The sequence below is a fragment of the Emys orbicularis genome, chromosome 2, assembly GCF_028017835.1.
Source record: "Emys orbicularis isolate rEmyOrb1 chromosome 2, rEmyOrb1.hap1, whole genome shotgun sequence".
Classification (NCBI taxonomy): domain Eukaryota; kingdom Metazoa; phylum Chordata; order Testudines; family Emydidae; genus Emys; species Emys orbicularis.
Window position 1 is genome coordinate 248,833,280 of NC_088684.1, and position 14,513 is coordinate 248,847,792.

General features: G+C 42.0%; 1 protein-coding gene across 1 annotated transcript in view; it reads left to right on the top strand.

Annotated features, from left to right (window-relative positions):
* COL28A1 (collagen type XXVIII alpha 1 chain) overlaps positions 1-14,513 on the top strand; it is a 141,510-nt gene that overhangs the window by 83,507 nt on the left and 43,490 nt on the right. Inside the window, exons 23-24 of the mRNA XM_065398455.1 lie at positions 10,328-10,396; positions 11,683-11,751. Of these exons, the coding sequence (XP_065254527.1) occupies positions 10,328-10,396; positions 11,683-11,751 (138 nt within the window). The remainder of the gene's footprint in view (positions 1-10,327; positions 10,397-11,682; positions 11,752-14,513) is intronic.

Genomic DNA, 14,513 nt, shown 5'->3' on the forward strand with positions numbered 1-14,513 from the left:
GCCCAGAGGAACTCTAGCTCTAGATGTGATACGAGGGACCAGAAAACAGCTCCACGGTTTGAGCAACCCCTCCCACAATCAACCTTCCTCCTACGTGACTGGTGGATGACCATCTTGGATGTACCAGGAGCAGGGAGAGGAAGACTGCTGTGCTGTGCTGTGCAGAGCCGGGGAGGGAGGTGTGGGCTCAGCCCCAGGTAGGAGCATTTCCAGAGCAGACAATCTTCAGAGACTTTAGCATTAAAATCCAAGGAGTGTCTTCTGAAAAACCTGTTTGCAAAGGTTTCTAACTTGGCCAAATTTTGGCAGATTTTTTGGAGATAGGAAAAGGCATGTCCTTGACACAGAGGTCACCTTCCAGAATTCAAATCTCTGGTCCAAAGCCTGGGGGTGATAGAGCTTTTCAAAGAAGAGGCTGCTAGGATCTTTTAACGTGGGGAAAACAAACTCTTTTCCTCTAGCCTTGTTCTCAGACACATCTGAACTTTTTTGGCTGAAATTTCCCCCCCAAAATTCAGCCTGCAACAGACACTCAGCATGAAAAAAATTCTGCCCAAATGGTTGGAGCGTGGCCAAGTTCTAAACAACTGAAAATAGAATCTTCTACTGGGAAGTGTTGGGCAACCTATAATTACAGTAGTTTCCAGAAGCCTCAATCAAACAGGGACCCTATTGTGCTGTGGGCTGTACAAAAATATAAATGAGACAGTCTCCAGTCTAAAGAACTAAAAATCTAAGATCACGATCCTCCAGATACTTACATATGTGCTTAACTTGAAGCATGTATATAAATATCTGTAGAAGATATCAACTTATTCCATGTTAATGACCACTACTTTTACAATTAGAAATCCATTGGAGCCCATTGCTATGGTTTTGGACTTCAGACATCATTAAAAGACAGTGTGACAGACCCAGACCAGTGGGGTACAGGAGTCTGGTAGAGGGCAAATATACTGGTCACTGGATGAGTAGTTTTCTGTTCCCTGAGTGACCAGAACAGGGGCAGCACTAGAGTAATCAGGAACCTGCTAGAACCAGTTAAGGCAGGCAGGCTAATTAGGACACCTGGAGCCAATTAAGAAGCTGCTAGAATCAATTAAGGCAGGCTAATCAGGGCACCTGGGTTTTAAAAAGGAGCTCACTTCAGTTTGTGGTGGGAGTGTGAGGAGCTGAGAGCAAGAGGCGCAAGGAGCTGAGAGTGAGAGGGTGTGCTGCTGGAGGACTGAGGAGCACAAGTGTTATCAGACACCAGGAGGAAGGTCCTGTGGTGAGACTAAGGAAGGTGTTTGGAGGAGGCCATGGGGAAGTAGCCCAGGGAGTTGTAGCTGTCATGCAGCTGTTACAAGAGGTACTATAGACAGCTGCAATCCACAGGGCCCTGGGCTGGAACCCGGAGTAGAGGGTGGGCCCGGGTTCCCCCCAAACCTCCCAATTGACCTGGACTGTGGGTTCTTCCAGAGGGGAAGGTTTCTGGGTTGTTCCCCAACCCACATGGTGAATCTCTGAGGCAAGAAAATCCGCCAATAAGCGCAGGACCCACCAAGATAGAGGAGGAACTTTGTCACAACAGTCATTTACAGACCAAAAGATATCATTCCTTCAATGTAAAAATCTACCTGTGGTGAAACCTCCATTTTGGGGGGTTGAGATGGTCACCTCCATTTGGTTGAGATGGGCCAGTTGATGGTGTAAGTCAGCATAATTGCATTGAAGTCAAATGTTTTACTGTAAACAGTTGAGACTGCAGGAGTGGTAATGAGTTAAACATCATCACATGACTATAAATCCAAGTATCTGACAAATGACAAATATCTGACATACATTTCCAATAGATGGCACATTCACCATCACACTGTGTATCCATGCCACTTTTGTCTAAGGCGAGTTGAATCTAGAACAGTTCACATTCTCTGCATAGCACTGGGAGAGAACAGAAACAGCAGTGACTGAATTAGATCAAGATGAGATTTAGATCAGAGTGTTGCTAGACCAAAAAGTCTCAATTTGTCCTAGGAGACCTATATACACATTGAATAGGTGTGAAAAGATGGAATTCTGCAAATTCCTGAATATAAGGCCCCAAAAGGATCACTGTGAGGGAAAGAAACAAACCCATTGAAAGGCCTCACATTTCTTTAAGTTTAACTAGTTTGAATTTTAAGCCATGTTACAAAATGAGGGTTTTTTTCAGACTCAATTATACGCAGTTTAGCTGGAAAGTATCAGATGTTAGGATATAGCTATTCAGGCCTATCTATAAAGGCCTATACTTTAAGAATTTAGGTGTATTTTTATCACTTAGCTAGTTATGAAGGTATAGAAGAAAGAATCAAAATCACTGTCTGTGTGTGTAAGGACAGTCTGAGGCCCTGTTTTTAGGCTAAGTAAGGCCTTTGGCTAAGCAGCAGAGGCAGCCATAAGCTGAGAAGTGAACGGTCACATCCTCACATTCCAAACTAGTTACATGGAAATAAGGTGCTATTGGGCTGTTAGGAATACAATTTTGTTTTGATATTCCTATCACCTCCAGAGAAAGGAAAGAGCCTAGAAGATGTAAAAGGAAACTTAGTTTGATAGCATCCTGTCTGGCAAGAACTCACTTATCAATAGCTGGGATGTGAAATCCTTGCTTCTGTATTGTTTTGAATGTTTATTTGCATGGTTTCTGTCTGGTTCTGTAATTGTTTTTGTCTGCTGTATAATTAATTTTGTTGGGTGTAAACCAATTAAGGTGGTGAAATATAATTGGTTAAATAACCATGTTATAGTATAAAGCAACAGAGGGTCCTGTGGCACCTTTAAGACTAACAGAAGTATTGGGAGCATAAGCTTTCGTGGGTAAGAACCTCACTTCTTCAGATGCAAGTCTGAAGAAGCGAGGTTCTTACCCACGAAAGCTTATGCTCCCAATACTTCTGTTAGTCTTAAAGGTGCCACAGGACCCTCTGTTGCTTTTTACAGATTCAGACTAACACGGCTACCCCTCTGATACTTGACACCATGTTATAGTATGTTAGAATTGATTAGTCAAATTTTAGTAAAATGATTGGTTAGGGTATAGCTAAGCAGAACTCAAGTTTTACTATGTAGTCTACAGTCAATTAGGAAGTAAGGGGGGAATGGAAACAGGGAATGGGGGTGGGGAAATTAAAATCATGTTTTGCTAAGGGGGAAATGGAAACAGGGAATGGAAACAGGGATGGCTCTGTGGTGTCAGAGCTGGAAAGGGGGACACTAAGGAAAAAAACTAAAATCATGCTTGCTGAAAGTTCACCCCAATAAACATCAAATTGTTTGCGCCTTTGAACTTCGGGTATTGTTGCTCTCTGTTCATGCAAAAAGGACCAGAAAAGTAAGAGGGTAAAAAAATAAGCCCCCTAACATCTTGGTGCCGTGACTCGGATGCATCGCATCAGATAGGTGAGTGGCAGCCTATAAGTCCCCCTTCCCAACAGTCCGCGCAGCTGCTTGGAGGGGGTAATGTGAACTCTTGTGATGGTAGTTGCGGGTACTGGCAAGCCAGGGTAAAGGATTTTTAGGATAAATGAATAAGAAAGAACCAGGGCCCATACCAGGTGCAGGGGTCAGCCTGGAATGAGATTAAAAAGGAAATGGAGGAAGTGTTAGGGAACCCAGAGGGATGTGGGGTGGCTGAGGAGCCCACCCTCCTTTGGTATATGGGTAGTGGAAGAAGGTCCCTGCCCATTGGGACTGAATGCCTTCCAGGGAAAGGAGGCACTTCAGTCCGCTTGTGAGAGGTTTGAAGTAAGGGCAGCATTATGGAAAGCTGCCAGTAATCTTTCAAGTTTGGTGCTGTTTCAGCAAGGGCTGCTGAAGGGTTGTAAATTAGTTAGGGGTGGTTAAAGATGATTTGGCACAACAGGGTTTAGAGTCAGAAGCAGAGTTAACAGACCACCTTTAGAGACAGGAGCTGGGACTTGGTCCAGGGGGAGTGGGAAAAAAAAGTTGTAAAGTAAAAAATGGCAGCATTTGCAGGAGCAGGTAACAACTCCCACTCTTCTCCCAGAGCCAGGATGGGAACCTGGGGGTAAGGGTTCCCAACTGTTTCAACCCGGGAAGCCTACTCATGGTTCAGAGCTAACTATATCCTTTTCTTCTTTTCCTTCTTCTTTCTCTCAGTTTACTTAATTTGCTGCTGGTAGCCTGTACTTTAAACTGACTTGACAGGCTTATTTGGTTTCTTTCCACGTCTTCCCCCTTCTCTCCCTCTGCCTTTCCACACTTTAGAAAAACAAAAGTTTTAATGGAGGGTACTTTGAATACTCATGTGAAATGTTTTGTGTTTTGTTTTGTTTGGGACAAAGTATGACGAAGGTCTGCTGTAGTCCATTGGAATTTTTGAAGTAAAAGATCCATGGGCAACCACGGAGACAAATGTTTTAATGCCTTTTAAACAGTCTCAAGGTAAAGACAGCACAGGTTAAGGCAGCGGTGTGGCAATAATTGTACTTGGTGGCTGAGTTGTTAAAAACAAAGTGCACTACCTTAAAAAACTAAATGTAAAAGTAAGTGATTTAAATAAGTAAAAAGTTACAAATACCTTTTGCAACAATTGATAATACAGGGTTTGAAAAAAAGTAAACATTTGGAAGTTGTGGAAATGGTAAAAGGTAACAGTTATAAAGATGTTAAAGGTAACGACTGTGGTGTTACAAAAGCAAGTTTTTGGTTTAATAATAAAACCCAGTTATATAAATGTAACTGTATGTACAACTCTGTGCAGTCACATTGGATGGAAGCTTGGTAATTAAATTATACCAGGGGGTCAGGAAGAGTGGTTACTACCACCACTATGCGTCTGTCCCCAGAAGCCTTTACAGCTATTCTGAGGGAAAATGGGCCCTTTTCCCACAGAAATGGTCTATAGGGAACGGCAGCAGGCGGAGGAATAATCTAATCAAAATTATTTGACTATTGGGTAATGTAATCAAAATCACTAAAGGAATGTCAGGGGTTTCTATTGGAACTGAACTTGACTGCCCCTGGCTGTCTCTGGTTGTACAAGATGGGAGTGTAATCAGGGTACAGTTGTGTAACAAAGTAATTACAGTGCAAGGGATGTTAGGCAAAAAATAAAATTTTGTATGTGTGCACAGGAAAAAGAAAAGGAAAAGGGGAGCAATGATGGGAACACTGAGCCTTGGGGTGGCTCTGGGGGATCAGACTGTCACTTTGGGGGTGCATGAAAACTCTGTGGGCATGGGAAGGCAGTTACACCTTGTGTAAAATTAATATGGCTAATATAATGTTATGGAGGTTAAACTATTTTTCAGAACATGTGCAGTGTATATTGGAAAAGGGGTAAAAGAAATTTAAACAGGACATATGGGCAGTTTCAGAGTGGCCTCAACCAAGCCTCTGCATTTGTATCCTGCAGGTTTGCATAACTGGCGCACTTACATTGAGTATTTAGATATAGTAGTGGCTTACCTTCTCTTTGTGGTAATACATGTGGAGAGAGTCTCAGCTTTCCTTTTCATGGTATGATGGCTTAGCTCTCTGGCCCAGTCCCAAAAACCTCCTTCTCTTTTGGGGCAAAGAAAATTCCAAAATCTTCACCCTTTTGTGCAGGGGCTCGCTCTCTACACCCATGGGCTCACAAGCAGCCTTACCACTCAACTTTTCCAACCCTTTCTGGAGAGCTACAGGTAGCTCCTGCTCTCCCTGAGCCTCTAGTTTTCTAGACCCAAATACTAGCTCCTCCTTAGAGAACTTTCACCAGCCTGAAGACTCTTCCTCTAGGTCTCTTCCCAGGCTCTTTCAGCCTTCCTGCCAGTGGCACTGGAACAATTTTTATAGTGGGGGTGCTGAGAGCCATTGAACCAAACTGTAAACCCTGTTTATAATGGAAACCACTTCAAGCCAGGGGGTGCTGCAGCACCCACCACACCCCTTGTTCCAGCACCTATGCTTCCTGCTAAGCTTTTTTGCGCAGAAACATTCAACAGGTCATGTTCCCTTCTCACTGAGACCCTCACAATAAATCTAGTCTCTTCCTTAATCTTTCCTTTATAGCAGAAAGGGAGCACTTTCATAACCCTGCCCCCCTTTCCCAGCACACACGGGTGTCCAGCCTATAGCTCCCAGGGTCCCTCTTACTACATGTCCCAGGATGCATTGCTCTTGGGCTCAATTGGAAACACAGCCTGAGCTGGACCTTGAACCACTCGTACAGGGCCAGCTTTCCCACTGATAATCTTCCTACCCAGTTCACACACACACATTTAAATTTTCGATATGCAAAATCTTGAGCATCTGAAATTCCATTTCCAAAAATTTGGAGACACAGCTCTGGGAATACAGACTTAGAAACCACTTCTGAAAAATTGGTCCGCAATGTTAAAGGCTCCAAACATCATCAGCCCCCTGAGCAGTGAAGTTGAAATATACTAGGGGTCAGATTTTCTGCAAGGTCTAAGTCAACATAAGTCTACCAGCTGAACATCTGGCCCTACATGCCTATTGGAGTCATGTTATTTCCCTCTCACAATTAATAAGGTCTGATTCTCCACTGTCTTGCATCTTGTTTAATTATTTACACCTGAGCAAAATGAAAACAAAGTTGATGTAAAATACTTCTAAATCAGAAATCTCAAATCATACCAGTTGTAATGTTTTAACTTACTTTGCACTGGTATGAATGACTAGATAGAGTGCAAGGCAATGGAGATGAATGCCCACACTGTCCCTGCATTACTGATTTGGGGAATAAATGGAATAAGGTAGACTCCTGCCCACAATGAACCTCTGATGCCAGCCTCCATCACCTGCTTGTTAAATTTTCAGACAAGCATCTTCGTGCTTTCTCCCTCACTTCCCCTCATGCTTGGGAAGAAATTCCTGTAAACATCTCTGAAGTCACTTCATTGTTCACCTTCACATCCCTTCTCTAAAATTCTTCTTTGCTCTGATGGCGACAATAAACTTAACAATGGCTAGGCAGTTGTTATGTTAGACCTCTGCCTATCCCGCTGACCAATATTGTCTCACTGTTTCCTCGTACTACCCATCTGTCTATACCCATCTATTATCTCTTGTCTTGTACTTAGATTGTAAGCCCTTTGGCTCAGGGACCATCTTTGGTTCTGTGTTTGTATAGCACCTAACACAATGGATCCCTGGTCCATGGTCTCCTAAGCACTATGATAATACAAATTAATACTAAAAAATAGAAAGGAGAAGTGCATAATACTTAATTAGGTACTCCACAGATACAAGCAGTGGTACTTGGCAGTTAGCCTTGATGGCTATGGAGTCAAGAAGATTCATGGAACTTGGTGGTGAAGCTGCCATAGAGGCTAGTTGGCCTGAATCATATATCTCTTCTAGTTTAGGTGCAGTTATGAAAGATTTGGGATAGAATAAATTGAATATTCTGAAGCATAGGAATATAATTGAACTGCTTTTTTAACAGCAGCAAGCAGTTGTTTGGCAAAATCCCCAGCTCTTATAGAAGAGAACATGTTAACATGTTTGTACTGGTCTGCTAAGGTTAAATGGAAACATCTGTTTGGCAGCTCTTTACAGCACTGGAATTTGAAATAAAAATAGAGAAATGAACTTATGATTCATGATTTCGTTTTTCTTAAAAAGAATAAAAAATTAATAGGTTGACTACATGTATTAGCGCATCCTTTATTATGTACAAGTATTAAGAGCTAAGTAGACATGTTTTCTGAGGAAAAATGAGTTTGGACTTCCATCATTATTCCTTTATAGTAGTTGAACTAAAATAATAAATTAGGGTTGTTATCAAAACCACTATTAGACTTCTGTAGCTGAGAACCATGATAAGTATCTTCCACAGTCTTGTGCAGGCTATTACATTGTGATTTTTGTACTGCACCAAATCTCTAAAAGCCCAGCGATGGATTAGAGCCAATACATGCATATCCTTGGTGTTCTGGACATGTGGTCTTTCAAAAGAGTTATCCAAGAAATGTAGATGATTTTATCTGTATCTGTTTACAAACTGTAAGTCCAAATACTGAAAGAACAATGTGTTAGTTAGTAATGTACAGAATTATTACTAAGAGTACATTCACTTCAGTGCACCTCACTTAAAAATGTCAATCTAAGTAGGAACTTCTAAAGCTAAATCCTCCCCTTTTCCATCCTCCCTTTTATCCCAGGTTACCAGCTCTTGTTCTGTTTTATCAGTGGCTAGCTCAAATCTGTCACTGTGCAAAGTACTACAAAACTCCTTCCTATATGGCCCTACTTGATCAATTCCATTTTAGCTGTAACTTTCCCAAACTTTAGCTTTCACTATAACCTCTTTGTGATACCGCAGCTTTGGCTATTGCAAGACTCTCCTTTACCATAAATCATATCTCGTATAGCAGGATTCATTTTGAATTTCATCTTCAACACTGCTCATCTGTTTCTGTCAGTGATCTCTTCTCAATTTACATAATCTACTACCACTTGTGAAAGTTTTATTTATTTATAGAAAGTTTCCACTCTTCATATTATACCTCTCAACCTTAAAACGTGCTGTTGTGTGACAGAAGAAATTGAAATATGACCAGTGACCATAGTGGGGAACAGCTGTGCTTTGTTGCTTATCATGCTATGTTTGACAGTTTACAATATTTTAAAATTATAACTTGTTTTTAGGAATCTTTTCTAAATGTGTTAATTAAATAAGCCAGGTTAGACAGAAAGTTGGAAAAACAGAAACTCACTCTTGCAAGGACCCGCCTTAGCCTAAGGCTCAGCAACAGGATTTGAACCTTCAGATTCTCAGCACACACTTTTACCACTTGAGTTAAAGATTAACTGGTATGCTATATATGGCCCAGCCAATAAAAGGGGGAATTAACACACTTTGCAGCGGGGTGCTGGAACAATTTTTATAGTGGGGGTGCTGAGAGCCATTGAACCAGACTATAAACTCTGTATATAATGGAAATCACTTCAAGCCAGAGGGTGCGGCAGCACCCCCAGCACTCCTAGTTCCAGCACCTATGCATTGCTTCCATGGCTCAGAAGTGGAAATCCTCCTACGTGCCTGGTACTGTATCTAAAGCTGCCCAGGTCCAGTAGAGTCTCCCCTCCCTTACTTTTCATTTTAAATTCTAGTGGATCCATGTACCTCCCTTGCTAGGCTTCAGATAGAGAGGGGCACGGTCCATTTAGTCCACCCAATTCTTTCTTTGGGGGCTGCAAGGTGAGGTCACACCAGTATCCCTAATCCGGTCTGGGGATGTCTTCTGAAGGGGATATCTGGGCCAAAGCCTTCTATTCCTTGGGCACACTTGTTCCCCATTCACAGTGCCACCCCGCTCTAGCAGTGAGTTCTCCATTTACAGCAAGCTGCAGCATGAGGTTTCAGCTACCATACTCCCTCCCCCTCCCTTTCCTATTGATAGCAGCCAAGGGAATGCTGGGAAATGTAGTTCGTTCCCTGCTCCAGGGCTGGCTCTATAGGCAGGGAGCTAACCAAGGAACTACAGCTCCCACGGCCCCCTGTTGGTTCTCAGCTCCCAGGCTGGATCCCTGCTGGCTGCCGCCCCTGCAAATGGGCTGCCCCAAGCACCTGCTTGCTTTACTGGTGCCTAGAGCCGCCCCTGTATGTGATATTACTCATTAGTAAGGCTTTTGAAATGCACAGAAATATAAGCAGTGGAAAATGTGAGCTTAAAACTCATGGTCTCCTGATTCAGTGCATTTTCCCCTGAATCAAAGGAGATTGTGCAGGAATTTCTCTTTCTTTCTCTTCCCCACAAAGCACTGTCTGGCTCTGGAGTACTGTTGAACCTGGAGGCTGATTTACCTGAAAAAAAAAATCAGACATACCACATAATCCAAGACCAGTTGAGGCTGACATGTCATGTTCTCAGTATTGCGAGCCTCCAGTGCTAGAACATCATGAGTCAAGCCCCAAATAGTCATGAGATTAATAAGACAATCATGAGGTTTTTTTTAAATAATAATCCTTTTTGTTGGCCTCCTGGTTTCTGAGCCTTTAGCGTGCACTCACTTCACATTTTCAAACTCTTCTCTGCAAACCACTGTGCCTAGGAACATACTTTTAAAAAAATGAAACCTGAGGTTCTCCTGGAATCTCTCAATTCCAGAAGAGGCTGTAAAAAATCAAATAACAACCCCCCCGCCCACCACACACACACACAAGTATTGTGAGACTTGCAATAAAATCACAAGAGTTGGCAACACCGTGATCTATTGTCCCCAATAGTTTCTTCATATATATATTTGTCAGTATATCTTGTGTGTCAGTGTTATTTACAGTCCAGTTGCTGATACAATGCTTGATTATTTTTTTTTAATTTGTATTCAGGGTAACCCAGGACTAACTGGAGCACGTGGGCTACCTGGACCAAAAGGAGATGGCTATCCAGGTGCACCAGTATGTGTTGTTCTATGTAATTTCTTAATGGCAATTAGATACTGTACTTGGTGTCCCAAGTAACATGAATAATTTCATGTATAACAATAGTTATGTGGGTATTAGTTATGGGAGTTTGCTGCTTTGAAGGGTCTAGACTCAGTTAGGTTTCTCTCTCATTTGAAGTAACAGGAACATTTTATTTACATTTTGGAGGCCTCTAACTTCTCAGCTGCCTTGTTTATTTAAAAAAAATAACCAACCAACCCCTTCCCTTTCCTAAATACAGGCATAATCCTGCAAATAATTACCACTGGGCATGATGTTTTGGTTTTTTTAGTGACACTATTCCTGCTAGAAAGCAAGTGATCCCACCCCCTCCTGCCTCATGACTTCCCCTGCTCACCCTCTCCCTCCCCCCCGACTTTTCCCCTCTCATATTCATCTGGTGTCTTTCCCCTCACAGTTCAAAGATACTATAGCTTCCCATATCCAAAAACCCACTCTTGACCCCACACCACCCCTACATCTCCAGTTACCTCACTCCATCTCCCTTTCAAAATTATTGAACACACCATCTATAACCATTCCTTATACTGAATTAATGGAGATATCCTATCTCCTAGAACTGGAAGGGACCTTGAAAGGTCATCAAGTCCAGCCCCCTGCCTTCACTAGCAGGACCAAGTACTGATTTTGCCCCAGGTCCCTAAGTGGTCCCCTCAAGGACTGAACTCATAACCCTGGGTTTAGCAGGCCAATGCTCAAACCACTGAGCTATCCCTCCCCCCACCTTCAAGTTCCTCTCCCTCACCTCCATCCTGGATCCCCCTCATGCCACTGAAACTGCTGTCACCAACATCTCTAACAAACTCGGCTTGTAGAGTTGCTAATTTTGGTTGGATGTATTCCTGGAGATTTAATCACATGACATAATCTTTAATTAAAGATTAATCTTTAATTCCTGGAGACGCCAGGCCAATCCTGGAGGATGGTCAACCCTATCAGCTTGGCTAAATCTAAGGACCTGTACCCCATCCTCCTGGATTTCTCAGATGCTTTTGACACTGAGAGTCATGCCCTTGCCCTGCTTTGGATTTTGTGACTGTGTCTCCTAACAATCTGTCTGTTCCTTCAGTGTCCCTCTTGGTATTTAAGGGAAACCACTCTTCAGTACATGTAAATAATGTTAAGCTTCTGACGAAAATATCCAGTAGTAAAAATGTAGAAATTCAAAGCTAGGGATGGAACGCCTTTCTTTCTCATGGTTTAGGAAACTACTCACTATTTCTCTGGTGTTGTGCTAGGGACCTCCAGGGCTGCCAGGCTCTCCAGGACCAAGAGGCCCAAAAGGCACAGGAGATCCTGGACAAAAGGTACCAGTTCTATAGTAATGCATACTATTAAAATAGCAGACATCTCCAAAATATGAGTCCAGCAAACCTGAGATTCATGCCACATATGATGAAATGGTGCAGTCCCTTCTCATGCCTTGTATCACTGTCAGGTGTTGATTGTAACATCTCTGGCAGAGTGAAAGCCCTTCTTTGTTTTATATACCCACAACCCCACAGAGAATTGTCACAAATCTACAGAATGTCTCATCTGAGTGCTGTAGTTTGCATTAGAATGCAGAGAGAGCTGCAGAATGTCATGCAGGCAGAGAGCTGCCTAGTGACTATGTCTCTGAGGAGATTCACATACGTTGCCTGTTCTAGAAAATACCATACACAAAATATCTTGTACTGATGATAAGTGTACTTATGTTTTCTGACAGGAATATGCAAATATTTGAAGAGTAGGAATGAAACTCCCATATTTTGGGAAACCATGTGCTTTTGGGGGACGACAACATTTATTTTGTTTCTCTCCATTCCCATCAACTTTCTGCCTCCTGCCTTCTATTTTCTATTTGAAATGTGCAAATCATTAAATACTGCACTGTGGGATACTGTAAAGCAGTTTCTCTTCGTTCTCTTTCCTCCAGATTTGATTTTTAAATGTAGCAATTGCAATGCAGCTCTGTGGTGCAGCTATCAGATTGTCTAGAACATTAAAATACTTTAGGTGACACTGCACATACTATGAAAACAATGTGGAAGCATTTCAACTCTACATTTCTAATCACATTTGTCACCTTTAGTTTTCCCCAGGTGCAATGCCTCTCAGCCACTAGAGTCTTTGGAGTACTTTCCTAATACGTCACTAGTCCACTTATTTTCAGTGTTATAATTTTTTTAAAATCTTTTTTTAATTCTATAGTAACTACTCTTTCCTGGGAGTCATAGAAATGGGAGCACATGGTTTCCCTTCATTTCTAGGTTTGTCTAGGAGAAAAGAGAGCCAACTGGTATTTTTAGGACAGTCTTTTATCCTAAGTTTTCCCAAATCTTTTACATTTTCACAACTTTTAATCTCATGATATATGGCTACTATATATTTAGCCTATCAGGCTACAACCACATTCTGGGGATTGTCTTTCACCTGCAGGTGACACATTAAAATCTGGCCCAGATGGGTAGAAACCAAAAATCATCAATTGGAAACAGTTTGATACTTTTTCATAAAGAACTCAATCACCGCTGACTCCAACTAGCGATCACATCCTAATGGCCAAGGACTGAAGGGGAGATGTAACAATCCCCTCTCATTCCAGGCAGAACTGAAGCACATTTGCAGTATGTAGGAAGCTTGTATGTAGTATCTTCTCTGTGCATGACAGCCTGCAATGCTGTCAGCTTGGCATGTTTCATTAACAGTAAACTCATATTTTTTAAAAGAAACCACCTGATATTAAACTTTATTCCATTGTGAGTGCAAGATAAATGTAATTCTTTGGACAGACACAGACATTAAGGAGATCATTTTAATTATTTTGAACAGCAGTGAGATATTGAACATTGTTCAGATTTACTAAATCAATGTTAAAATGCATCAAAAGCACAATGTCTAATTGTAACTAGTTAAAGTAAGATACTATGTGGTCATGTAATATTTCATTATGCCAGAAAGTAACACACTGGAACAGCTAATAAAAGATACTGTTATCTCAGCCATCCATTATTTATTCCATTTATGTATAGTGAAGAGTCTTGTAATAATTTGATTTACACTGCATCAAATCAGGTCCGGCAAGCAACTTTCCTCTTGTGAGGAGTCCCATTTAAGCCACTGGGACTATTCACATGAGGAAAGTTAAGCACATGCTGTTACACTGGAGTGGATCATGACGTGAGTGCCTACCTCAGGCCAGACTGTCAAAAGCAGGGAAGACTCCCTAAATTGGTGGTATGTTCTATAATTAGATATCACCAAGCCAGTACCAGATGTGAACTCCTGGATTACTATAACATTACTATTACTATAAATACACTAAAGAGTCCCATACAGTCCTCTTAGACTCCCCAGTCTATCTTGCCACCCAAACAAACCACACTTAGTGATAAACGGTAACTTATACCAAAAACATCAAATATTCTTGGTTACTACCTGTCCCAAGAGCCCAGTCACGCACCCGAGTCGAGTTGCATTGTAGGTCTTACAGAGATAATACTGGTGGACAATACTATAATAAACTAACTATAGGTTTACTAGCTAAGAAAAAGAAATGAGAGCTATTGAGAGGTTAAAGCAGGTAAAAATATATAGACTGTGATGCACCTGTACATAATTCCAAATGGTAGCAGAGATGCAGTAATTTGCCAGTTTCCCAAAAGTCTCTCAGGCTTACCCAGAATAACTCTGGGGATCTCAGTCTTCTTGTTCAGTTATTCTGTCCTGTTAGAACCCATACAGCCCAGAGATGCAGGATCTTTCTCTGAATCCATACTTAGAACTTCTCCTAACAGAAAACAAGCTGACAAGGTCACCACCCACGAGGGTTCATTCTTTGATTGGTGGAGAGGGAAGAGCGCAGTGACCACACGCAGTGACCATTTGCCTTCAAATATACACGAATTAGTACACCTCTACCCCGATATAACGCTATCCGATATAACATGAATTCGGATATAACGCGGTAAAGCAGTGCTCAGGGGGGGGCGGGGCTGCGTGCTCTGGTGGACCAAAGCAAGTTCGATATAACGCGGTTTCACCTATCACATGGTAAGATTTTTTGGCTCCCGAGGACAGCGTTATA